The sequence below is a fragment of the Rattus norvegicus genome, chromosome 16 (genome assembly GCF_021556685.1).
Source record: "Rattus norvegicus strain SHRSP/BbbUtx chromosome 16, alternate assembly SHRSP_T2T, whole genome shotgun sequence".
Lineage (NCBI taxonomy): Eukaryota > Metazoa > Chordata > Mammalia > Rodentia > Muridae > Rattus > Rattus norvegicus.
In genome coordinates, this window is record NC_141549.1 from 9,427,793 (window position 1) to 9,454,699 (window position 26,907).

The following is a 26,907-nucleotide window of genomic DNA, read 5'->3' on the forward strand; positions in this document are numbered from 1 at the left end:
CTATCATTTCAAATAATTCCTAAAACAGAAACAAAAGCCCACCAATCCGATGCTATGTACTGTAAGGCATTTGCACGTTAAATGAATTAAAAGATCTATTTTAGATTCATCAAGAACAAGTTTGTCAGATTTGCTTTCGTGCACATAAAACAAAACAAAATGTCAGGGTATTCTAAGTCTGTTTGCACTCAGTTGGAAGGCTCTGAAACCCTCTTAAATACAAGTGTCTCCCCACACTACATCCCCTCTGACATCGAAAATGATGTGATATGATATAGCCAGGTAATTGTGGTCCAAGTACACTGGCAATCATTTGAGAGCCAGGGGCTGTGTCCTTGCTTCTAAACTTTCTCTGCTGCAGGAGCTCTGACCCACAGGCATGGGTGATGTCATAAAGGGCTCCACATTTTGACTTTTCTCCCTGTAGATACTCTCAAAGCTCTGAGCCTCCATCAGAAAAGCCAACACATCTTGATGCCACCACACAGTGAGAAGGCCCAAGTCATTAGATATCACGTGTGCAAGAGTTCCAGATGAGTGTTCAGAGCCGTCCAGCCCAGGCACCACAGGCAACAGTGAAGAAGCTTCCAGATCATTTCAATCTCCACCACATGAGCTTGTCCTGAAGTCCTGTCATAGGGACCCTCTCGTCCCATCCTTGCCAAGGGTCTAAGCCGTCGAATTTGTGAGCATAATTACAGTTCTGTGTTAAGTCACCAAGATTGGGCAGACTTGACTGTTCCCATTCACAGAGGATGCTGTTAGCAGCACACAACCTCTGTCCCTCTCTAGCCCCTGCTACTGCATGGCTGACTCGAAGGCTCACAATTGGCCTTTTACTTCCTACATAGGTTTCCTGATCTTTTGACCTCATGCTCAGTGACCTGGTAGTTTTCCTACCTCTGCTACCTTCTTAGGGAAAAAGAATGCCTGGGTTCCTTCAGGTGGCCTTTAAGGACCTCTGTAAAGAGCTGCGATGAAGGACAGGGGGCATTCTCTGAAACCTCTGCAAAGCTCCTATGACTGCCACTTGGCACTGTCAGCATGCAGTGCACTGAGCAGAGGGGCAGGTCACAAAGTCACCATGTCAACCCTGCTGTCTGTCATAACCCCAGAGTGTTGGGGGAAGGGCTATGCAGGCAGTTAGAGGCAGGATACCCCAGAACAGCTATGTCCCCAGTTCCTATGCTCTGAGGCCACCGAGTGGAAAGCAGCAGTAAGAATTGGTGAGAGGACACAAGGGCTATTGTCCCTAAGTGCAGACAGAGGCACCAGAGAACAAAATGAGGGGTGGCTAGAACTTAGCCTACCTAGACCCTGGCACAAGCTCCCAAATTCTAGCAGACTCACAGGACCAGCCAAGAAAATGCAGGACTATGGTCCCCAGGCTTCCTGTTCGGTGTACCTGCTGCTGCTACCACTATTGTCTATGCCATTTATTGCAGTCCAGAGCTTCCTGTACCCTCAATCTATCCAAAAACCCTATCCTGAGGAAACTGCTAGGTTCTTCAATTATCAATTCAGTAAGTCAACCAAGATTGGGGTAGATGAGGAAGATCCCCTGCAGTATTGTGAAGGTGACTTTGACATTTACTTCGTCTTTGACAAGTGAGTGGCCCTAGCTGCCCTGGCTCTAGATAACCTTCGGCAGGGTTTCTATCCCCTGGCAGAACATGGCCCAAGGGGTACCAGCTTCTGCCAGGAGAGAAGTAGGCGCTGTCTGTGAATGAGACCAGAGAATTGGACCTGATTTCCTATACGCCTAGAAAGGGGGAAAAATCAGGAAGTCCTTTGGGCAGTTTGGTCTGGTTTATTCATTAGTCATCGCTCGTTGTTTTCTTCGATGAATTTGAAGAAAATGAGTATTCATCTGCTTTCTGGTCCAAGTAGCTTACAAGGACAGGGGTTGGGGGAGAGCCACCTGGAAGGAGACTCTGAGATTCAACCATCTAAGGATTGCAGTAGGATCCTAGTTTAAGGAGAAGGTACAGGGAGGAAGATGAGAAGGGAAGGTGAGGTCTGGGGATCAGACCTAACTGGGCATCATGAGGAAAAGGGGTTTTTATGAAAGGAAGAGGGGTCCTTATTTCCGAAGGAGCACTTTGTCTCCCTGAAAGGATGAGGGATGGATTTGGGGCTGCAGTGGAGTGCTCTTCAGAAGCCCACACAGAGTTGCTGAGAAACAGTAGATTGCAAACCCTGTGGCAGCTATGCACAGTCAAGGGAGCAGGGAAATAGAACCCAGACTAACACCCACAAGCCTGAAATGAATGGAAGAATGTGGACAGGAGAGAGGTCGAGCTGGTGGCTGTCTACTCTGAGAGCCAGGCTTATAATGGTGCAGCCCTGGTACACTGAAGAGAAGAGATACTCACTGATTCTGTGCTGGGCTTTGTCAACTTCACACCAACTAAAGTCATTTGGGAGAAGGGGGAGCCCAAGTTGAGACGATGCCTCTATCAGATCGCCTGTGGGTAAGCCTGTAAAGTGTTTTCCTGAGTAATGACTGATGTTGGAGGGAGCAACCTGCTGTAGGCAATGCCACTTCTAGGCAGGTGGTCTTGGGTTGTATACGAATGCAGGGGAAGCATTCCCCATGGGGAAGCCATGGGGAGCAAGCCAATAAGCAGCATCCCCCCCATGGTCTCTGACTCAGTTCCTGCCTTGTGGTTCCTGCTTGAGTTCGTCTCCTGGCCTCTGTATAGGGTGGACTGTAAGCTTCAAAATGAAATAAACCCTTTCCTCTCCCAAGTGGCTTGTGATTGTGGTGTTTGTCACAGCAGTAGAAAGCGAACTAAGACAGACTCCATGCCTGGTCCCTGACTTCCCTAGCTCTACCTCTCCCTGTTTTTGGGTATGGTGATTGTGGAAGCTGCTGGATGAAGCCAATCAGAATCACTGAGCTATATAGAATCAGGGGCCCTGGCTTCCCTCCTTCTTTGCAGCATGTCATCAGGGAGTTTAAGTAAGAAGAGGGTGATCTGCTTCAGACAGTCCTAAAACAGAAGAGGAAACACCGGGTGGAATGGGTGGGACCCGGGACATGAGGCTTTCTAGGTCTTTGTTCCCTGTCCTCTGCTGTCTGCCTCTCCTGTGCAAATGGCCTCTAATCCCAATCCCTGCATAGTCCACAGTTCTTTCCCAGGTTTCTCTCTGCCAAGGCTATGCCTCTGTAGTAGCTATGTGAAAGGGACAAGGTGCTGGCCTGCCTCTGAGGGACCTAAAGCTCTTGCTCTTAGGACTCAGTTGCATGGATGTTGGGCTTTGGAATTACTCCCTGATCCTCTGCTGAAAGCCTCCTCTGCCCTTGCTCTGCCTGCCCACTGTTTCCCTCTATAGCCAACACCCTGTGGACTCTATTGCTTAAAGGGAACTTAGGGTCTGAGAGTGTCATACATCTTTCGACCTCAGGACAGATGATTGAGCAGCAAGTTTGAGAGAAGACCCCTGCTTCCCGTGGGAAAAAGGAAGGGCCTGGCTCCAGTCAGAAGAAATTTACTCCTCAGGGTACCTGTGGGCTCTCCCAGGCACCTTTGGCCTGTGAGGCACTTTTTGTCCTTTCCTTGGAAGCCATACAGCTGACTGAGGGAGACTCAACCCAGGCCCTTCAGGTCACATAGTTCCAAGATCTGTTATCCCTGAGTCTGACTAGACCTGGCTTCAGCACTGTATGAAGAACTGTCCTTTACGCATCATTCTTGGCTAACTAGGGTGTCACCAGGGTAACCAGACTGACTGCCCAAGGTCCTGCAAGGAGTCTACCTGCTCCCTCCCCTACATTTCATCTAGAGGATGTGTCTTATATTCAGGCAGCAGGCCACAGGAAGGGCAGAGCCAGAGCAGGCAGGCTTTTCCTGGTGAACCAGGGGCAGAAGTCAGTGGGCAAGACACCTACTACAGGGGTAAAAGCCACGCCAGGAAATGAACAGGAATAAGTGTTGAGGGCACTTGTACACAGCCACGATGACCTCAACTGACTTGTGGGAGTTTGGGAGCTGAAGGGTGCTCTCAAGTTTGTCCCTCCTTAAGCCACACAGATCACTGCCAACCTGCATTGTGAAATGGGACATCACTTGGAATGAATGAGGACAGCAATTGTGCAGCCATGGGGATCTGGAGGGAAACAAATGGGAAGGACCCCAGTCTAGGGTGCTTGGAGCCTAACTCTCACTCCCAGGGTGGGGAAACAAAAGCAAATGGTTTTTCTCCATTTTAATGTTTATTTTGTGTCCTGGTCTCAGAACCGCTCATCCCTTCAGGCAGTGGTTTATATATTAGGTAGAAGGATGAAACCTAGCTCGTACTGAGTCCTGTCACCTTTTCATCCTTGGCTTCCCACAGTGGTAACAGGTACTGGCTCCTACCCAGAGATTCCAAACAATTTGTGTCCAGACTTCACTGGACTCTCCTCTTGGTGCACGGTAGCCCCAGGAGCTCTCACAGCCTGAACAGAGTTGGTGCAATGGCGGAAAGATGGGAACGAGGCTTTGAATTGAACATTTCTTTGCAGAGACCATGGTAAAAATAGACTCTGCCCTCCCTTTGATGATGTCTAAAGTTTTTCTGTGGTACTTTGTTTTGCTTTTTTGTGGTGCTGCCTAGCTCCTGCTTCTCTAGCTTGGCCCTCCTCCTCCTGAGACCTCCATGATTACTCCCTACTTGTCTACCAAAGTTCTGTGTTACCCGGACACTGCATACAGGGTGTGTGTCTTACGTGACCCTAACTAGGCAGAGGAGGCAATGGTCTCACAAAAGTTACACAGCATGCCCTAGACACAGAATAAACATTCAACTCCCCAGTCCATGAATGGCATGACTTTTGGCTTTGATTGTGGTCTTTAGAAAAAAAAAACCATACATTTTATACACACACATATGCATGCGCGTGAATCCGCAGTTCTTGAGTTTTTCTTTGATGAGAAGGTTTTCAACACTGATTTTCGTCTGCTTATAACTAACAAATCTGTTCATACTCTCTCTTCAGCATCTAGTTTTGGAAGCCCGAATGTTGTTGTTGTTGTTGTTGTTGTTGTTGTTGTTGTTTGTTTGTTTGTTTTGTTTTGTTTTAGCAATTATTCTGTTCCGTCTGTGATCAATGTTCCTCCCGTTGCCCAAGTATCAGTGTTGATGCTGTTTCTTCTCCTGTTAGATTTGCAGTCACATCTTGCCTCCTTCTGATTTTAGACCTTTCTAGTCATGGGTTTTTTTTTTTTTTTCCAGTCTTGATAGTTTGAGATTAAGGTTGGTCAGTCTTGATGATCCTGACAAAGAGTTAGGTCACGATTCACTCACGGTTCTTAAATTTCCTACTCTCCACGTTGCTTCACTCTGACAGCATAGCACTTACCTTTTCCTGATGTAAAATCCGCACAAGAGCTGCGCATCTCCCCCCGCCTTTTGTCCAAACTTTAAAAATTATTTTTCTTTATTTTTGAGAATTTCACGCACAGATACAACAAGTTACGATGGTATAAACCTTCTCTCGCCTCCAATCCCCCCACCCTGTCCCCCACAAACACTCTGCCCACCCCAACGTCGTGTCTTTTCATTTCGATAAGTTGTTAATCCTGTCGCAGTACTGATCTGTCAAGTAAGTGTGCCTGTAGTTGAAAAGAATATTTAAAATTATTGAAATTTTTGCACTTTTTTTACGTGTTTAACGTGACCCATCTTGGGAGGAACTACCTTGGCTCCAAGCCTGGGTACTTGTTGATTTTTCTGTTTTCTTATTTCTCCAGTTCCACGTATTCTGCCTGGCTCTACCCATAATTCCAAGCATCACACTGATGATACAACTGCTATGTAGCTCCATCTGTTGCTCTGACACACTCTGTCAGTGGTCGGTTTGACTGTTGGTGCATCTGCTTATAATGGTTTCATCTGCTTATAGCTCGACACATAGAGATAGAATGTCCTCCTTTGACTCTCCTAAACTCCAGCAAGAATCTTGTTGTCCTTCCTTCCCACCTCTTCCCTAAGTCTAACCCCCTCTCCAGACACCATTGCAACCTGGCTTTCTTTCGGTTCTTATGCATTCATTTCTACCAGGGGCATCCGTAATGCCATCCGCTGTATGGTTCATGGATGCTCTGTCAACCTCCATTAACGGCAACAAGAATTCCGTTTCCTCAATTTCTACTCCTCTACGTTATTCCTCCCCACCTTCTACCAGCCTTCCAACATGGCAACATCATTCTGATGTTTTGGTGTCAAATGTTGACACTGGGCACTCTCCTGTCTGCCGATCACTGTACTCATACTGTGTAGCCCAGTGTGCTGAAAGGTACTGCCCGCTTCCTAGACAACACCTGCCTGCCTTGCCCCATGACCCTTTCCTTTGGCTTCAAACCCTCTCTTTCTCTTGTGTTCTAGAATCTAGATCCTTCTTCAGGAGCTGAAAGCTGAAAACTCCCCTACTTTAATGGGAATGGGGTGGTGATCATGGCTCCCTAGGAGTCATTATGGGAAAATATTCTTCACTTGGTAGAGGTGGAGAGACAAAAAGATAATGAGAAGGAAAGCAGTGTTGATGCTAATTGGTTAAAAAGACTATCTCACACATCAGCCTAAGAGCTAGGAAAGCGGGTGTCGGGGATGGGTTTGCAGTCTGGGGCTTAGTCACCCAACAACCGTCAGACACTGTTGTTTGACCAATTATGTCAAGTTCATGAATTGTGTGTGGGGTTTGGAGAGTGATCTGTTCAGATCCATGCTGTGTTTTAATGTTCTAAAAAAAAAAAAAAAAAAAAAAAAAAAAAAAAAGGTCTACTCCAACACAACACGAGAAAAGAGCCCAAGTCAGGCCCAGCCTCAGTTCACCTCATACTGTCTCCAGGTCCAAGATTTAAAAAAAAAAAAGAATAACACACATTTTGAAAATAAATAATGGGACATCTGCACAGAGGACCCACCCCGTGTGCAGGCCGACCGACTCAGGTGTCATCTGGGCCCAGAGTGCAGCTCTTCGAGTCAGTCCACCCCAATGTCTACTTCACCTACACGCTGCTGGCATGGATGGAGGAGCAGGTGCCGCAGATTCAGATCCAGGAAAAGGTCATCGCCCTTGAAGGTGGAAACCGGAAGCATGGCTATGATCGAAGCTGGCACCTGCCACTGGGAAGCAGCTCCGAGAAGCAGCTCTGAGGGGAGGCAGAAGAGGCAAAGGTGGAGGAGTCGACGCAGCTCTAAGTGTCCCCAGAAAAACTGGAGAAGGGAAACATCTTCCTGGGAAGAGGCTTTTAGAAATTGGACTCACAAAACTGGAAGAAAAGATAGCGGAGCAGAGCCAGATGCTTGAGAGAGAGTGGAGAAACTACAGAAATGACACCATAGTCCAGGCGATAGCCAGAAACCATGTGGGTGTCCAGGATCTGTGCTGCCACTGACTACAAAGGGCAAGGAAGCTTCTTTTTGCATGGAGGACTGAGGACTCAGATTTGAGAATGAGAGACATAGAAGGGTTCTGTGACAGCCTCTCTCCCTGACTCCCACTTCTGCCCCACCCCCCCAAAAAAAAAGAAAAGAAAAGAAAAGAAAAACAGAAAAAAAAACTAGTCAGGAAGCCATTGAAGAGAATGCTTAAAAATTGTGATAAGGACTCTGAAATGTAGTTCTTTTTGGCTGATGTCTTTGGCAGGGATCGGGTAGGGGGAAGAAATCAGATATCTTTAAGGGGCTAGCCACTGGTAGTTTGACTGTTCTAGTGAGTTTATGAGCAACACAAATTAGACTCACTATTTTATCTTTCTTTTCCTTTTGTTTTTGGGGAGGTTCTAAGAGGGGGAAGTGGACCTAGGAAGAGAATGGGATCAGGGCACATTATGTGTAATTTCCAAATAGACAATAAAAATATTGTTTAAAAAATAAACAGTTCTATACCCTCTTACTGCTGGCGCATTCTTAGAATGGTTTTCCTCACCTCTCCATCATTCCAAAGAATGTGGTCCTGGAGAAGCAGACATGTGGGTCTCACTACAGAGGCCATAAAGAGATCTAGCAGCCAGGATTGGAAGTGCCTGTGCTCATGTGGCCTGTTGAGAATTGTGATGCCAGTGTGGCACAGACCTGTGCTCTCACCCGCACCTGGAGGTGCCTGAGTGAATCAGACTTCCCAAGCAGGATGCCTTGGTTTTACAGGCTGCTAAGAAAGCTGGAATACTTTAACATGTGAAAAGTGTGTGTGTATGTGTGTGTGTGAGTGTGTGTGTGTAGTGTGCACGTGAGTAGTGTGTGTGTGTGTGTGTGTGTGTGTGTGTGTGTGTGTGTGTGTGATGTCAAAGGAGAACCTTTAAGGAGAAAGAGGAGGAAAAAGAAGTAGAGAAAGAGAACCAATGGAAAGAGGGAAGATCAAAGAAATTGGTGTGAGGACAATATTTAAAAAAAAGCACAATGGTGTACACATATGAAAACGTCATAAAGAAACCCATTGCTCTGTACATTTGCTAAAAAAAAAAAATATATATATATATATATATATATATATATATATATATAATCACTTACTTTCCATGACTGAGGCCCGGCCTCCTGGAGAAATTGTCTTCACCTACCTTTTGTACTGGGAAATTTAGAATAATGAGAGGAAGTTGAAGTGTTATAAGAAAGGGTGAACCCAGGCCTCCAGAAGGATCTCTGCTTGAGGGAGGAAATGGGAGACTCCTAGGGTGATAGCCGTGGTCGTCAGCACATGGTGGGAGGAAAGAGACCTTTTAGAAGTCTGTTGGAGGAAGGGAAGGCAAAAGGCAATTCTTCTCCCATGACCTAGCTCTCTCTCCCATGACCCACTTCCCTCTTATAACTCAAGATTCCTTTCCTTGTAGGTCCAAAGCCGTAACTTCGTGGAATGACTTGTACACATCCTGGGAAGATTTGGTGGAGAAATACGTGAAGTATGCCTGCACACTACAGCTCCTGTCAGCAGTGGTTCACTGGCAGGCAGACTAGGTTTGGGAGCATGGGAATGCCTTGTGTAGGAAGCAGAGATCAAAGCTCAAATGCTAGGCAGACTAGGGAACAGGATATACTGGACTCATGGATCTTTTCAGCATTGGCTAATCCTGACTCAGAAATGAGGAATTAGAGTCAGAAAAGAGGGGAGTTGAACAAGGGAAAAACCATGACAGTAGAAGAAGTGTGAGGTGGAGGGCGGACCCCATAAAGGAGTGTCATTGAGGACTCGCCTGTTCAGCATGGTGCTGGTTGGTTTTAGATGTCAACTACCGCCACCTAGAATCACTTGAAAAGAGTCTCAATTGAGGAATTATCTAGCCAAATTGATCTGTGGTCATGTCTCTGGGGGTTTGGTCTGATCATTAATTGAAGGTGAAGAAGATCCAGCTCGTAGTGTCCTGAACCGTTTAAGCATGAGTACGTTCAATTCTCTTTGCTCTTGACTGTGGGAACACTTTGAGCAGCTGCCTCAAGCACGTGTGACTTTTCTGATATTATGATCTATAACCCAAGGTGTAAGTCAAAGGTGCCCTTTCACATCCTAACTTGCCTTCTATCAGGGCATTCTGTCACAGCAACAGAACAGAAACTAGGATCCCACGTATGTACTTGTACACACGTGTGTGTGTGTGTGTGTGTGTGTGTATGTGTTGGGTTTGTAGCACAGGAAGGGATCAGTGGTCATTTTAGTAATCTTTCTTCCCAGGAACCTTATATCTCCATAGGCTTCAGAATCTTTCGTCAAGTTTGTCTGAAGACCCCATCTATGAAATGTCTCAAGTGCACAAGAGATGGGGTGGGAGCAGAGATTTGGCAGATGTCCCCTTTCTGGATGCTGCCTATCAGGCTACGGGGCTGTTGCATCCGGTTCTCATGGGCTGTGCTTTGTCCTCAGCCCCAAACAGCATATGAGCTTCATTCTGTTTGATACCAGAGCTTCAATCAAAACGCCACTCATCTCAGAAAGGTAGGTACCGTCTAAACACCTAGGCTTGCCTGGTGGGCTGGACACACGGAGTTTCTAGCTTCTGGAAGACTTCCCACGTGGCTTCCATTGTCCCCCCCCTCCACGATAGCTGACCAGTACTCACACTGGCTTCCAGCCTCAGATCACCTTAAGAACCCGCTTCACTCAAGCTCACAGACCCAGCAATTTCCTCTATCACTTCTGGATCTTCCCTTGGTCCTGGCTGTGAAAACACTTAGGAACTAAGGAGATGGCTGGGCAGATATGTAGCCCTTCAAAGTCTTACCTGTGTGTGTCACATTCTGAGAGTTTCTCACTGTCTGCCCAGGCCAGCAGGGCATATATATATATATATATATATATATATATATATATATATATATATACATACATACATACATATACATACACACACATATATGTATCACATATATATATCACATATATATCACATATATATATCACATATATATATCACATATATATATACACATCCACATCTATACCTACACATACCTATACATTCATATATACATATATGTGCATAACCGTATACATGCATACAGCCATTATATATATGTATATATATGTGTGTGTGTGTGTATATATATATATATATTCACAAGTACACACACACACACACACACACACACACACACACACACCCTACTGGCCCAGGCATACAGTGAGCAACTCGGGGCTCTTCTGTGCCCATAGTCCCAGAGGCAAGAAACCGTGAGGGAGGCAAGTCTGTCTGTGAGGGAGAATTTTGGATGCCCTGTCTGGGACTCCTACAGAGCAAGGGAAGCAGAGAAGGAGGAATAATATTTAGGACTAAACGTGTCTGGAGTCCTAGGCCCTGGTCTCTCTGTCCAAGGCCCTGGAAAAAAAAAACCAGAAGCAAAAGGAAAAGTGAGACAAGCCCCAGGCTTATGGAGATGGTTCTTCAGAAGGAGAGGTAAGGGTTATCTCCAAGGTCCAAGGAAGGCCTAGCCTGATGCATCCAAATGGCTTGGGATTGGAAAGACCTGGCTGGGTTTGAGAGAGCGGTAAGGACATTTACAGTAGAGTCTTGCAAGAAACCTAGAGGGCCATCAGGGGCTGGGCTAGACAGAGAAAAAGGCTAACCTGAGCAGAAGGGAGGCAGTTAACCTAGGGAGAGGATATAAGACTAGGCTGGACAGGGAAATGGGCTAAGGTGGACTTGAGAGAAGGGGCTGGGCTGGATGAGGACTGAGGTGGGATGGGCAAGCCTCTGGTTTGACACTCACTGGGGATTGTGGGATGATGTCCTCTATTTCTAGGCAGAGTTTAGCTGGGCCAGGCATGGGATCCTTAGAGCTTAGTCCACAGCAGGCTCCCACTGTCCCAGCACAAAGCCACTCAGTTCATTCTAGGTCACTTGCTGAGCCTGCTCAGCCTTGTCATGTTGGATTATTCTAAATCCCGCACACACATATCCTTCCTGTCCTAGAACAGTCACAAGAGCTCATTCTGCCTACCCATGTGTCTTGCCACTTTAATAGCACCTGACAGGCCGTGTTCCTCCCTAGCCTTGGGAACACAACCCTCTCAGACAGCCCCTAGATCTGACTTCCAGACTCAAGTGTTTGGATATGGAGTCTGCGTCAGGGCCCAGGTCTAAGTACATCGAATGCTGCCGTTAGCAGGGCAGAAGGAGGAGAAGCAGACAGGGCTCTGTGACAGTGAGATAGAAGCTCGGCAGAATGGCATTGTCCTCTCAGCCCCACCCAATGAAGAATAGGCTGTTCAAAAGAAGAATAACCACAGCCTTAGTTCCCCATTAGGAGTGCAGTACCTCTGAGAGACCCTGGCTGAGACACACATATGCCCCAGGATGCCGCCATATGCCTCGGGGGTGCACAGAGTCTCTATCAAGGTACCCAAAGTCTGAATGCTTCAGGGCAGCTAGAATCTCAGAGAAACTCAGACATTCCTATGGGGCTCACTGAGCAACGAACGCACTGTTACCTTCTGAACTTTCTCAGTGCTAATGGGATCAGGGCCAGAGAAAGACTCGGGACAGAATGCGGGTACCGGGACCTGGTGCCCTCCCCACACTCGCAGTCTACACAGTGGACAAAAATCTGTGCAAGAACTTGAAGTTAGTTTGTCACTTTCAACGTGCCTCACCTCACGCTCCTTCCACTTCAGGTGGAAGATCCGCCAAGAGCTCACCAAACTTGACAGCCAGGTGTTAGAAGGAGCGACAAATCTACAGAAAGGACTGGAAAAGGTTCGGAAGGCTAGAACCACATACGGGTACTGGCTCCATGTAGACTACCATGGGGGGGAGGGGGCATCTTACTCCAGAGTCACCAAGTTTTTTCATTTCTTGCCAGGCTAACGAACAGATCCAAAATGTCAACTCGGGAGGTGAGCTGCCCACCCCTTCAGTGGAGTGGGACCCACAGAGCTGAGCTCCCTACGGAACCTGTCTGCAGATCCTGGATCTCTTAGAGTCTCTTAAAGGCAGTGTTCCCCTTCCCTGCACAGCAGGCCTCCTTGGGCACAGCACACACTCCGGGTGCTTCTGAGATGACCGGAAGCTGCATGGGGTCACGTGTAGACTTTGTTCTCCCTGGTCCTTGGCCTACAGATGCTGGTGAATGGAAACAAGAAAGCACAAATGGGCGAGCAAACTGAGGGCCCTGTGGGTAGAAACCGGGGCTTAATTTGCTCATAGGCTATCGGGTGTCTTCCACCTCTTCCTTTGTTTGCCCTGCCTCATCATAGACTCAGCACAACTGCCACACAAAGTAAGGGCCCATGTCCCTCCAGAGTGTAGGTCTGAGGTACTTGTCTGGAATAGGTGGACCATGTAGAAAAAGATGCTAAGGGGATTGGGGACCTTTTGTCCAAGACACTGATTTGTGATTCTGACTCACTGAGCCCACCATTGCCAGAAGGACAGCCCTGGGAACGATCCTAGAGTTGGCACAAACAAACCTCACTGGGCACGACCCGCACAAGAGCTATGCTTTCCCCTGCTATCTGGGGACAAGCTGGACTTGTGCTGTGTTTTTAGCCCACCCTTGAGGCACAGATTCTGTAAGGCAAGAGCACGGAGAGCCCCAACCACCTGGCAGAAGACCCTGACTGTCCAGGGCTTCTGTTTGATAGTGGATGCTCTCTCTGTGTCCGGCCTCCTGTCTCAGGAGCCTGAAGAGTGAGCCTCACCCAATCTGCCTGTTGCAAACAATCCTGGGCCTGCAGCACCCTCCAACAAACCACTCTCCATTTCTTTGTCAGCCACTAAGAGGTCTAGTCTGATCATTGCTGCCGTTTGGGGGGAATTGACACCACAAGTATTGAAGGAGTCTAAGGACGAGGTGAGTCTGACCCATCCTCCTAAACATTTTGTACGTTTCTCCTCTTTAACCAATGCCCTCTTTCTCCTAGGCTGATAAAGCTCGGAGCATGGGAGCCTATGTTTACTGTGTCGGTCTAAACTCCTCTGAGAGACAAAAGGTAACTTGGCCCAGGTAAGCAGGGGCCCTCTGAAGCCTACTAGTGAAAATTCTCTAGTATAGACCAGACCTCCCAGGGGATGGTCTGTATCTGTCCCAGGGGACACAAACAACAGGTTCCACTGCAGAAACAGACTTAATGGTTGAGTAAGCTGATCTCTGACCTCAACACTTCATAGTCATCATCACCTGAGAGCAAGTGGCTATGGCTCACATCTAGGGACACCCCCTCCCTGTGTCCCCTGTCCCTGGCTTGGGTTTCAAGATACCCTCTCTTTTGTAGTTGAATGAGATCACAGACAATGAGGAAAATGTGTTCATTTTGGATGGCCAGTCGAATCGGTTCCATTCCATAGTAGACGAGGTGAGCAGGCTTAACACAAACAGTGTGAATGATAGCATCTCCCTGGGCCCCCAGGGTCCTCCCTGCTTATGCATTCTTCCCTTTCTCCATCAGATTGGCACAATGGCCTGCCTTGAACTCCGAACTGTTGAGTTTCCATGCATAGGAGGTGAGATCTGAGGAGCAGCTGCTTGTCATGTGTGTTAGTGATAGATGTGTGAGTGCAGATATGGGTGGATGTGGTGCAGGGGATCTATGTGACATATGGCTGGGTGGCAGAGCATGCTTGCATGGTCCGTATTTGTTTCCTATGTCCCTACTTGTGATATGAGAATGTGTGCAGGGGGAGAGGGGTGGAGGATATGTGATGTGTACTTTTGTGCAACCCGTCTACGTGGCATGTGTGCCTTGTGTAGCACATTGGTGTTTGGCGTTTGTGTTACATGCATTTGTACATGTACATTATGTGTGTACTCTGTCTGTGGGATGCGTGCTGTGTTATTCTACATACATAAGCTCTGTGAGTTGCCCGCAGGTTGCATGTGAGCGTTTTGTGTAATTTGGGTATGCCATGTGTGGTGGGTGTATATGGTGAGTACACGGGGTACGTGGTGATTGTTGTATGTGTGTTTGTGGTGTGTTAGATGTGTACCTTTAAGAAATATGATGTGTGATGTTTCTAAACAGTATTGAAGCCACTACACATAGGACACCCAGTGCATGTGTGGTGTGTACTCATATGAGCTGAGTGTGTGGTGGGTTTATGGTTTAAAGGGGGCAGGCAGACGTGTTATCTTTATGGCAAGTGTTAAGTAGTATGTGTCAGTGGTGGCCATGTGTGTGTGCAATTGTCACGTTTTCTGTCTCAGAACAAATATTTCAGTTTTAAAGTAGGAAGAGCACAGTCAGAAAGCCACCACGTGCTAAACAGCCATAGCCACAGCCCTCGCTGTTACAGACACTTTAGATGCTGTGCAAATTTCCAGTTTTGTAATACACAAACATAATAGGATATCTTGGCTATGGGACTCAAGTTCCGTCATATATTGGGCTCATACAGCTTGAAGGTGACATCGAACATTATTTCTGGTGCAACCGCATTTCAACTCTGACTCACCAGGAGGTTAAATGTAAATTCTAAGAGTATTTCCACTCGTAGAGACCTGTGGAGCCTTAAAACAGTTTTCCAGTTTTAGACTGTGGAGCAGTTCTCACTCCACGTGCTCAGACGAAGGACGTTTAAACTGTGCCAAGGTCAGTTGGCCCCTCTGAGAAAGCTGAGGTGCAGCCAGGAGTGGACAGAGAAGGTTTCCACATCCATAAAACAGGGACAGCAGCCATGCGGTCACAACAATTGATGAAAATAAGAAATCAGGCCCCGCATGGACATCCACTGGACTACAGGGAGCAGGGGGAAGCCTGCATGCTTGGCAGGAATATCCACCAAGACAGCCACACTCACAGAACCTGACAAAGGTACCTCTCTCCAGCCTAGGGTGGCCCTGTCAGTGTGTAGTCTTAGAAGGCCACCTCTCTTTGTCAGGTGCTTTGTGTACACAGGGTTGGGCTTCATGTGGACAGAATATACTTAGATACTGATAAAAAAAAGAGAGAGAGGAAACCCCATATCTCCTTCTGTGGAGACGGCTTGGCTGCTGGGCTGCTTCCAACCCAGAGAGCTAGGTCCTGGCCTTTGTGTTCCTCTGTAGGAGCTCTGGTTCCAGGTTTGAGAAGATAGGACTAAGCACGCATCTAAGTTCTGCTACCCATAGTCCCCATGCTGGGGTAAAGGGTCACATGTCGGGGAGGCTGAAGTGTTTCCCCCCAAAGGATGGGAACACTGTGCCAGGACGGTTGGGAGATGTGAAACAGTAGATAGTCTGACAACAGATGAGCATCTTAGACTCCAGGTTCGAGAGCTTGATACATGCCAAGGTCATTTGAGTCCTTGGCTCTGGCTGCCACTAATCTTCCCCCTACGGAGTAGGGCGTTTGCTGACTGAGCAGTGAAGGCGGAGAGGAGCCGTCTCCTACAAGCTCCCTCCTGCTTCTGGGTAAAGAAGCGCAGCCTCGCAACCCTGCCCAACTGCTGCAGTCTCTCTGACTATCCCTAAACACATGGGGCGTGGCGTCTGGGTAGCTGTGACAAATTCCCAGTGAAAATTCAGGTTGTCCTTCTCCTCCTTGCAACTGAATCACAGTGACAGGTGCCTCCCAACAGCAGCTCAGCCACTGGTTATCTTGTGCAAAGCTGGTACATACAGGGAATTTTTCACTTTGGGGAAAATCCAAAGGCCTGTACCCCAAATGAAGCAGTATGGACTGCTTCTTTGAGCTGTTTCTGGGTCAACCTGTATGCCACAGAGACTCAGGAGGGTCAAGTACATGGAGCATCTGAAGTTCATGGAGGCCAGGAATGAGCCAAGACTATCCCATGGCATCTGTCCAGATAAATGGTAGAGAAACCTGCTTGCCTCTTGTGGGAAGAGTTGCCAAGATACCCTCTTTGTGCCCCCTGTGTATTGAACTCAAAGCCAGGGAGCAGACCCTCTGCTGTTTATGAACTTGCTCATGAAGCGCGGTCTTCAGTGGGTAAGGAAGAAGGACTAAGTTGAGAACAGATATGTTGGTTTCTGGCTTTGTAGCTGAAACAAAATGTCTCCTATAAGAAAACCTCTTGGAGGGGTCAGGGGCCTCCCCTGCACTCCGTGTTTTAGCTTTATTTCTAGGGTCTCCCGTCTGGAGCCGTGGGAGTTTAGGATTGGTCTCTGTGTGCTTGGTAGGTTTTGCAGGCTTATTAAACGGGGAATGGTAGAGAAGGGTAATCAGCATGTACAAGGCTCCACTATGCTACATTGGCATGGACCCTGGGTGACATAGAAGGAGTTGGGCTGCAGAAACCATAGATGTTGGCCCAGACATAGCTGTTGCCTCTCATGGGGCTGTGAAAATCCTGTCTGGGGCCACACCACCGCTACCTCATGTTTTGCCTGCAGAAAATCGCCCAGTGATCTTAAGAGGATACGGCTTCCACAACCCAAAGAATTCCAGTGAAGTCATTTGCAGATTCAAGTTCACCAACTCCACGATCATCGGTAAGCAAACCCTCTCGGAGCCTCAGAGACACATATCGTCTGCACAAACCCTTCCTCTTGGCCAGGCAAGCGTCCCACTCTTGCTAACCCTGGCCAGGCAAACTTCCCACTCTTGCTAACCCATTTCCAGGGGGTACTGTGAAGCCGTACAAAGAGTGTCCATGTAGTTAAAACAACTCCGGTGAGACAGTGAAATTGATGGTGTGAGAGATGTGCTCCCCCCAGCAGTTACTGAGAGGTCTGGGACATAGCTGGTGTCTTTCTGTTAAGATCACTGATCAGTACATAGACTTCACAATTAACACATCCAAGCAGCCACATCTATAACTGTCACAGAACATTCGAAACAGGTGAGGAGTCTGTACCAACATTTAAGAATGACCTAGAAACTTAGTTCTAACGATAGGGAAATGTTTGCTGGTGTCTCTGGAAGATAGGCATGACCATTACTAGAGATAGCAGAGTGGTCTCTCGACCCTCTGACCTAGTCTTAGGGCGGAGGTCATCGAGGAACTTTCCTGTCTCGGTTGGTGATCAGAGGTCAGCAGGTACAGACTGTGGTTCTGATCTTGGGGAAGGAAAAACTCCAAAGGGTTTCGGGAAATGGAGGTCATGACATGGAAGAGACTGTCCTCCATGAAACACAGATAGCAGGACCACCAGGGCTCTCTGAACCATGCAGTCCAGTGCACAGAGGAGAAAACAACCACCTAGGAAGGTGGGGCCAGACAGACGGGAAAGCTGGACTCCTGGCCAGCAGAGATTCCACTCAGCCCTCTCCTCTGGACCAAGCTTAGAAGGCGGGCTGAGAATGTCACAGTTACAGTGCCCTTCCCAGGTTCCCACAGAAATAGTCATCAAAAACTTCTCCAATGGCTTCCCTAGCTTAGTAGGTGGCATTTATACAATCTCACCGGTCATTAATCCCAGTGTCATCCTTGTCTTCTCTTAATCCAACCCCCCAGACCCACCAGCAAGCTCTGTGGCCTCTATGAGAGTTCTTTACCCACACCATCCCTGTACCTGTGTAGCTCAAAGAGAGTCAGAAAACTTGAAACAATGCGAGATCACTTCCCACAGCTCAGCCCACCCACCCACGCTTGTCCCTTCCTCCTCCCCAACCTTGGCAGATCTGCTAAAACTCATTTCAGTCCTTGGCCTCTCCTCATTGGTCTCACTTTAAACACCAACTCAGAGAGGATGGCCATGGTCCACAGTACGCAAAAGTACCAAGAACTGTATATGACTTTGAAGCACCAGCCAATCTATTTTCATTCATTACCGAAATGCTAAGATGTTAGCTCTTTTTGTCATGCATAGCTTGAGGTGACATAGTTAAGATGAACCAGACAATTGACATTCCTCTCATGTCACTTTCTTTAGATGAAAGTCCGATCGATAAGAACTCCACTGTCATATTTTGTCCTGCACCAAAACTGAAGCAACCTGGACAGTAAGTGCCCATTAACTCTTGACCCTATAAATCAAGAGACAGTGTAGTCCTCATAGTATACAGCATTTGGTTTCCCCTCTGTTGTAGAGCATATGTTTGTCTACAGGTGAGCTCTGGATGCTCTACCACCTGGCCTTTTTGGTGATGCTCATGGGATTGCCCAGTGCCCAGGTTCTGATCAGAGCTGGGAGTGTCATCAATACCTGGTGTTTCAGGCCACCTTCCCAAGCTAAGACAGCAAACTTTATAAGTCCAGAATTTTACAGGGCATGAAGCAACACTCCCTTGTTTATAGCCTACTGTTATAATGACACCAAAGGCCATGAGGGCCCCTCATGTCCTGAACTTGTCAAGTTGACTCCTTGTACTTTGGGCAATAATCTTTCATAGCTCACCTGTCCACTCTGAGAAGCCCAAGTGCTAGAAGTCCAGGGTTGTTACCACGAAGAAAGCCCCTATGCAGGCACTGATCTCTAGGCTGCTTCTTGAGGTCTGCCTTTTTGTGCATTAGAACCATCTTAGTTGAAGTAAGCCTGAACAGAGGAAGAGAGTTCCTTGCCCACACCATCCCTGTGAATACTTCTAACTGTGTGAGTATCCCAGTGGGTTTGATAGCCCTGGCTAGGTAAAGGCCCTTGGAGGATACAGATTCTCCTGGAAAATCAAAGATGAGAAGGGGGCTAGGTGAGACCCAGGAGTAGCTTATGCAACATAGGCACTTTGGGTGGCCCATCCTAGTTTCTAGAAGGACAGGGATAGGGGGGTGGGCAGGCGCCACCCCTGGTAACAGCTGTCACTAACACTGCCAACACTCCATGTGACCTCTGTTTTCAGCCGAGGTATTTCTAAGTCACAGGGACCTCACACCAGTGCTATCTGCAGTCCTTGCTCTAAGTTAAACTGTGGCCCTTTAAGGAAGGGCCACATAAGCTGAGGCAAGTTTCACGCTGTAGAGGTGGAGGGAACAAGGGTCCTATATCTTGGGGGCAAGGACCAGCCTGGCCTTCTCTCAGAGATCTGATCACCTGTAGTCCAGCATATTGTAAGCGGAGACCACAGTGACAGCTGAGATTCAAAGAGTGCTGAGGAGCCAGGGCTGTCCTCGCCTGGCTTCAGAGCATAGCCTTCGAGCAAAGCGAGAGCTAGGCCAGAGGCCTACTCTCCAGCCCTTCTGTGGCACCTTGACACCAGGTAACTCAGGAGAATGGAGAAGAGGCAGAGAGATGGCAAGCACTGGGGTATCCAGGAAGGGGGCTTCTTGGCATTCCACATTAAGGCTAGGCCATCTGCTAAGGGTGGCGATCGTCTTTCCCACAGGTACCTCCGCCAGTGACTACCACCTCTACCCTCCCAACAACTCTCACAACTTCAACAAGCCCTGTCCCAACAACTCCACTCCCTCCTCCTCCCCCTCCACTCCCTCCTCCTCCACCCCGTCCTGTCCCACCTCCTGCACCTCCTCCTCCTCCTCCTCCTCCGCCGCCGCCGCCGCGGCCACCTCCACCTCCAGCCATTGTTCGTCCACCAGCTGAGCCAAGCAAGGAAGTTTTGCTCAGCACAGTGGTCCTGCTCCTGATGCTGGTCCCCGTGTTGCTGTGGTGGGTCTGGTGGCTGTGCTGCAGGTCGGTGAGTACTCTCTGCCCACCCAAGGGCACGAATCTGGGACAGCACCGTGACACGTACAGCCTGCTGATGCAGATGTTGGATTCTCGAGGCGCTGCCTTGGGGTCAGGTGGAGCACTCCAGCATAGCAGCAGGGTGTGTCGTGCTCACACATGTTCCCCAGGGACCACTATCTGTCCTCTCCCACAGATGAGGGCCATGTGTTATAACACAGTTACAATAGAATGGTATTAGTCGGCCTCATGTACTACAACGAAACGCATGAAATAATCAACTTCGAAAGAAGAAAGTTCTATTCCCAACTCACAGATTTTGGAGGTTTTAGTTGGTAGCGTCCCATTCCTCTGAGACTATGGGAGAGCAGCATATTGTGATGAGACTGGGGGACAAGGAAAGCCACACCTCATCTCCAGTTCTGAAAGTGGAAGAACTATTCTAAGACACACTGCTAAGGATTACCTTCCTCCAGAGGACCCTCTGGTATCTACCCTAGGCTGCAACTCCTCCATAGGCTGGGATCAAGACTTTAACACAAAGCATCTCGAGAACAGTTGTCCAAACCATAACAGTACGTCTCATTCTGTCTGTTTCACCCTCTAGCCTGTCAAGGCACGGCCAGCACCTGCACCACAACCAAAGGTGAGTCATTCTCTGTATCCTGAGAAGGTCACATGTCACGAAATAGGCCATTGTTCATCCTGTACCCAGAGCCTACCGCTACTTCAGCAAATACAGTGAGGTGAAGGGTCAGCAAAGACTGGGGGCTCTCAATATCACCAGATAAGGAACATTCCCAGAACCTTCCGATCTAGACCTTGGTCAAACAACCAGTATGAACAGCTGCGCTTACCGCTTTGGAGGCTTTGAGGGGATTCCTGTGAACTCCGATTGATGCTGAGGCCGCTGAGAACAGAGCCTTCTGAAAGGAGTCCTGATTCTCATCTCTAGATAGGGATCTTCTGGCTCCTATGCATGTCTTTATCTCCGTCTCCTGTCAGGGTAGAAGGGTTGGCTGGGATCAGCCTAGGGACTGAGGGATAAGGAGGGTGAAAGTCTCGGGACCCTGCTCTGCGAAGGATGTCCCCAGGGAAACACAAGGACAAGGTGGGTTCGCATCTGCAGCTCCCATCATGTAAGGACCAGATGTAGAGAGGCTGGGGCAGGTGGAGCCTCGATTTGGACTCAGATAGGAGCAGCCTCGCTGTCTTGTTTGGACTGTGCTGGTTGCAGAGTGGCCTGGGTGAGGATGTCCATGCAAAAGCCAGAGACAGGTGGAAGGGACAGTTACCTGCTAGTGCTGGCCCACCGTGCAGCAACCAGGCCAGACTTCTGCCAGCAGGGCTGATGTGAGAGGGCCCAGGGCTCTCAGAAGGGCTGTTGCTAGTTCGTGAAGCCCCATATCTGAAAACTGGAGGCGAGGGGTGCTCTCTGCTTTTCTTCCTGTGGAAGACCTCCCCATGGTGTGTGATGCATCCTTCCTTTCACCTCCAAACCAAAAGGCCTCACAGTGCCAGGTGTTGTGCAGGGCACACAGTGCCCCTGTTCCAGAAGTGGCAGACAAAGCTCAGACAGGTTTTTCTCCCTTTTATCATCCCAAAAAGAAAGAAAAGCCCCCTCCTCCAGTGCCTCCCCCAACTCCACCACCACCACCACCACCACCACCACCACCACCACCACCACCACCACCAGTGAAAGCACCCCCCATCGTGATCATTTGCTGCAGTACCTGCTACGATGTATGTGTGAGAAGAGGTGAAGAGGTAAGAGCCCTGTGAGGGCTGGGACTCCAGGCTGGGTTCAGGGGCCCAAGCACACCTAGGTCTGACAGCAGAGGTCTGGGTGTAGGAGAGAATATGGCCTCTTTCTTGGGTCAGGTCTGGATTGATGTGTTCACAAGGAACATCCAATGCCTGTGGAAAAGATACACAGGCCTCCCACACACTACCTGAACTCTCCAGATAATTGAGTCTCCCTTTGGCACTATTTAGGTGTTAGGGCAGTAGCCACTGAGTGCTCTAACTGGCCAGCCCCTGGTCCTCAGAGCCACTGTTCCAGCCTATGTCTTTGGACAATGTTCTATTCATAAGTAAGTGTCTCTGGCATAGGTAAGTGTGGGTAGGTCAAGACACACTGAACGACAGAGGCTCATTCCAGAGACAATAAAAAAAAGAAAGGACCAGCCTTGCAAAAACCCCAGCCCACTGAAAATTGGTAAAAAGCCAGTGACCCTGTGCCTCAGACCTCTTTATACACAAGGAGAGAAAGAACTGGCAGGCACAATTGTGCTTTCTGCTGAGATGGGCCAGCCAGAAAGAGTAGAAGGGAGCCGACACAGAGACCTGACAAAGGCATTGTAAACTCTATGTGTACAGTCAAGCCCTGGAAACCTGTCATTTACCCTGAGGTCCCTTTCTTTCCCAGAAGATCTAAGTCCATCTTGGGAAAGGGGAAACCAGCGGAACAGCAATCCTGGGCCATAGGCAGAGAGGACCCATGAGGTCAGCACTTAGGAAGAAGGATCCCCAGCTTTTGTTCAGGCTTTGTTCTCTCTCTCACTGTTCACTGTCTGCAAGGGACCTATCATTCCATTTTGAGAACCATGGGTTCCCCATAGTCTTCCAGGCCAGCCAAGATCCTGCCTTGTCTTTCCCATGCTTAAGGCTAGACACAGAGAGGAAGGATGCCTTGCCGGTTACATGCCCTAGCCTGAAGGGCCTGGACCTACCCACTCAGGGCCCACTCAGGGCATCTAGCTGTAGAAGCTAGGCCATACAGTAACAACCATAACAACCATGGATCTTCAGGCCTCTGCCATCCTCTTCTCTCTGCCCTTCATAAGCTGAGAAAAGCCCAAAAATGCAAGGCCTGATACTAAAGAGCCTCCCAGGTGGTGTTTGGATGTAGTCCTTGTGCAAGCCAGGGTTGATCACTGGCCCAGGAGGATTGGCTGGCAGGCATGATTAATGGTGCTGGACTGCCATCCCTGATATGCTTGCCAGATAATAGAGATTATTATCATAGAAAACCTCAGCTATGGCTTAACTTTGCACTTACCCCCAGTTCTTGTCTCAGAGTATATGCAGCCTTCAACCGCTGAGCCTGTCCTGAGATTTCACATTTGGAAGTCTGGAGTAGAAATCACTTAGGTTTCTAGAACTGAAGCCTAAGCCCTTTTCGGTATACAACTCCTCCTCTTCCTACAAAGTGAGCAGGACAGAGCCATTCAGCCTGAATCCTCGCAGGGAAGCTCTTGGCTTCTTCTCCTTGTGTTCCTCTCATGTAGCCCCTTGGGTTGCATAGGGTCCCTCACCCAGTCTCCAACATGTCTTTCCATCCCCCAGTCTTCAGCTGAGCCACAGAGGCCCTCTAGCACTGAGTCTAGCAGGGGAGTGGAGCCTGGAGACAGCTCCGAGGGAGGAGAAGACGATTTATCCAGGACTACCCTGTGAGGATGCTGGTGCTGACCCCGCCCCCTCGAGCTGGCACTGCAGGCTCCTGAGCAAGTTTCAACCACATTTCTGTGCCTTCATCTTTTCTCTCTCCCTGCAGGGGCCGTACATCAACCTTGACCTCCTGGCGGACCTCTGTTCTCAAGCTCCCAGCACCTCGAAGGCCGGCTTCCTCTCATTGGAGGAGTACCTGTCCCTGGCCTCCTGTTCCAAGTGCCACCATCTCCCACACCGTTGTCCCAGGCTATTTCCTTTGCTCCCTCCCCCTGCCCGGGTGTCTCCCAAAGCCCCATTGTCGCTCCTTCCCGCGCAGCAGACCTCTCAGAAGCCACAAAGACAAGATTGAGAGTACTTGGCTGCTAATTGGGACCCATGTATCTGTTCTTGGATTTCAATGTTAAAAGAGTTGGATTTTTTTTTATTAGGAAGTTTGTCATCCAAAGGTAAGCCGCAGATGTGTTTCTGGGGCACCCAAAACGACAAAACTTAGTGGTGTCACATGGCTGGGCACCAATGAGTTCTACGGCCACAGGTTCTTAAGTCAAGCTCTATATGAAGAGCAGTCCCAAATTCATCCTGAGAGTAAACTTCACAGCCGTGGAAGCATGCCTGGGGCTACAGGCGTATACCATTGCATGTCAAATACTTAACTACCTGAGCCACCTTTTAGTCCAGTGGTTCTCAACCTATGGGGCATGACCAATTTGGGGGTCGCATATCAGGTATCTGGCATATCAGACATTTATTTACATTATGATTCATAAAAGTGGCAAAATTACAATTATAAAGTAGCAACATGATGCTTTATACTTGATGTTTGGGGGTCACCACAACATGAGGAACTGTATTAAAGGGTCTCAGCATTAGGAGAGAAGCTCTACGGCCCCGTTCTAGTGCCTTGGTCAACCTTTTTCTTTGTTATGGGTTTTGTTTTGCAAAGAAGTTTCAAGTCATGCATATACAGAGATTTTTTAACTAAAGTCCGAGTGTTACTACTCCACTGTCAGGAAGAAGTATATCGGACAAAGGCATCAGATGGCAGGACCCACGTACAGTCCATGGCGTGGGGCAGGGTCCAGAGAGAAGGGACACAGATATCCCTGGAGTGTATTTACCCTGAGCACATCACCCAAGATGACTTGTAGATGTGTCCAGACCAGCCATGGCAGGCAAGCTCTCAAAGGGTATCAGGACACTAGATCCCTGGAAACCCAGAGAATAAATGTAGCCAAGAAAAATGTAGGCATGCAAGAGAAATGGCATCTATTCCCTAGAAGCAATATGTTTTACGGCTGTCTCTACCTGGTTTGGGGAATAAGGCTCAGTCCACATTTCCCTGCCCTGGGCTCTCTATGTGCATTTCATACGTATCCTACCCTTCTCTAATCTGGGACCCCACCTAGCATGTGCCGATCCAGTTTGCTGATTCACTGACCGTGAAAGGCCAGTTCATGAACACAGTGGGAGCCTTTGTGCCCTGGCCTTCATGAATTAGAGTCTTGCCCCTGCTTAGGAGCCATAGGACTTAGGGGGAAAAGCTTCCTCCACTCTGGCCATCCACAGGGACCCTCACCAGACTCTCTGCAGTGATCAGTGTCAGAGACAGCAAGAGGGAAAGAGCAACATCACCAAGTCCCCCTCGTCACTTTCAGTCCCTCATGAAAAGGAAGATGGGGTATGGCCCCCACTTACCTGACTCGCAAAGAGAGTGTGTTTAGCTCCACTACCCGTTGAGCCTCAGCCCCTGTGTCTTAGGGAGAAGCAGGATATTTTCAGGTAAGTCTCACTTTGGAGCATCACCAAGCTGAAATAGAATTGATGCTTAGCCTAGACCACGGTGGTAGAGACTCCATGAGTGAACATCATTCAAAGCCTGTGGTGACCTCTTAGAAGAGTCAAAATGAGTCAAGATGGCCGAAGTGATGAGTGGCCCTGACAAACTGCCCGGCATTCTTCCTACAAATGGTGGCACATGACCGGATGGACAGTAGCTTGTGCCACCTTCCATACCGATCTCTCTGGGGACAGCTTGCATGCCAAGCAGCATCAAAAACAGCTGACGGGCTGAGCCTTCCGGGGATCCTCTCAAATGTGCGAGGTCCCTCAGGGATTCAGTAGGGATGGAAGGTTTTCATTGACACCTACTGACAGCAGCCTGGCTGGTAAAGATGTCTGCGAGCCTAGTCTAGCGAGCCTAGTGAGCGAGAGACAGAAGCACAGCTGTATTCCCAGTTACAAGACCCTCAGCCTTCTGTCTGTCTGGGCCCAGCTTCCCTGGTGCTACCAGGTGCTTCCCTGGTCCCGGGCCACCTCTCTGACATAGAATGAGAGGACCCAGGGGTCTTGCTGTATGTACTGTAAGGAAGAAAACCTGACAGTCTCCAATTCCCCTTCCCAGAGGCCAGAAGTGCAACTCTGTCCCTGGTCAAGGGTGACTTTGAGCACTTGTGACCTCAGCCAAGTCAGAAGACAAGGAGGAGGCTCTGCCCTCTCCAGCAGAGAACATGCCTATTGTGCCAGAGATACTCCCAGAAGACATCTCTCTGGTGCAGAACTGGGTACCAGGTTCTCTATAACGCTGAGGACAGCAGTTTCCCCATTTATTTCAAATGCTCTGTGATTTTTCACAAGACAAGGGTCACAGGTATAGCTGACCAGACACTTGGATTGTAGGACCCATAAATCAGTATTAGCAAAGTGGTCAGTCATATTCCTTCCTCACCAGTGTCTCTGGTGTGCCCTTTCTATGTCTGGGCTGCAGAAAGGAACGAACGCATCCTAATATGGGGTCGTGTACGTTATACTATGTTTCTTCATCCCACTTGAGCATCGTTCCCCATCCTGTTGCAGTTAATTCGAATGTATCATGGTTTATTTGAGACCGCTAGAGCACATCCCTCTATCTACTACTACAGATAGTTTTATTCCTTTATTTCCTTTCTACAGCGTGTCTTTTTGTTTTATTCGTATTTTGTTTCAGTTTTGGTTTTTGAGACAGGATTTCTCTGTATAGCCCTGGCTCTCTTAGAACTCACTCTGCAGACCAGGGTGGCCTCAAAGCTCAGATCTGCCTGCCTCTGCCTCTGCTTCCCGAGTGCTGGGATTAAAGGCGTGAGCCACCATTACCTGGGCATTATGCCGTTTTAAATAAAGTACTTTCCTTAAAATTTTTATAACATTAATCTGTGGCATATTATTTTTGTTTTGAGATAAGGTCTCACTTTGTGCTTTGGGCTGGTCTCTCACCCATAGTGTTAAGATTATGGGAATATAATATGAAGTTATAATTTTACACATAAGAGTAGCTTTTATAAGTAATCTGCCTTTGCAGCTTACGAAACCCTTGCCTATAGCCTCTCAAATTGAAACCCTGTACACACCCAGAAGCTACCCAGCATTCTTCGATATGACATGGCAAATTATTTCACTGAACACACTGCAATTCCCTCCATCAGACTTGGTTGCTGTCCATGTTTGTGTGCGTTTTCTGGGCAGCATCAGATGAAAGCCTCAGCTGACTGAAAGCTGTTAATAAAC

General features: G+C 48.4%; 2 protein-coding genes across 7 annotated transcripts in view; one reads left to right on the forward strand and one right to left on the reverse strand.

The window, feature by feature from the left end:
• Antxrl2 (ANTXR like 2) overlaps positions 1 to 1,009 on the reverse strand; it is a 32,373-nt gene extending 31,364 nt beyond the window's left edge. Inside the window, exon 1 of the mRNA XM_087589292.1 lies at positions 901 to 1,009. The gene's annotated coding sequence lies outside the window, so the exon portion shown is untranslated. The remainder of the gene's footprint in view (positions 1 to 900) is intronic.
• On the forward strand, positions 430 to 26,907 carry Antxrl3 (ANTXR like 3). Of its 6 annotated transcripts, none has more exons than XM_087589106.1 (16): positions 430 to 685; positions 8,820 to 8,888; positions 9,845 to 9,916; positions 12,092 to 12,173; positions 12,280 to 12,542; positions 13,190 to 13,269; positions 13,340 to 13,408; positions 13,691 to 13,771; positions 13,865 to 13,919; positions 16,747 to 16,845; positions 18,229 to 18,298; positions 18,810 to 18,888; positions 19,616 to 19,924; positions 20,522 to 20,560; positions 21,523 to 21,681; positions 23,471 to 23,789. In XM_087589106.1, exons 5-16 carry the CDS (start codon positions 12,476 to 12,478, stop codon positions 23,714 to 23,716), a joined length of 1,353 nt encoding a protein of 450 aa, XP_087445232.1. In that variant the 5' UTR covers positions 430 to 685; positions 8,820 to 8,888; positions 9,845 to 9,916; positions 12,092 to 12,173; positions 12,280 to 12,475; the 3' UTR covers positions 23,717 to 23,789.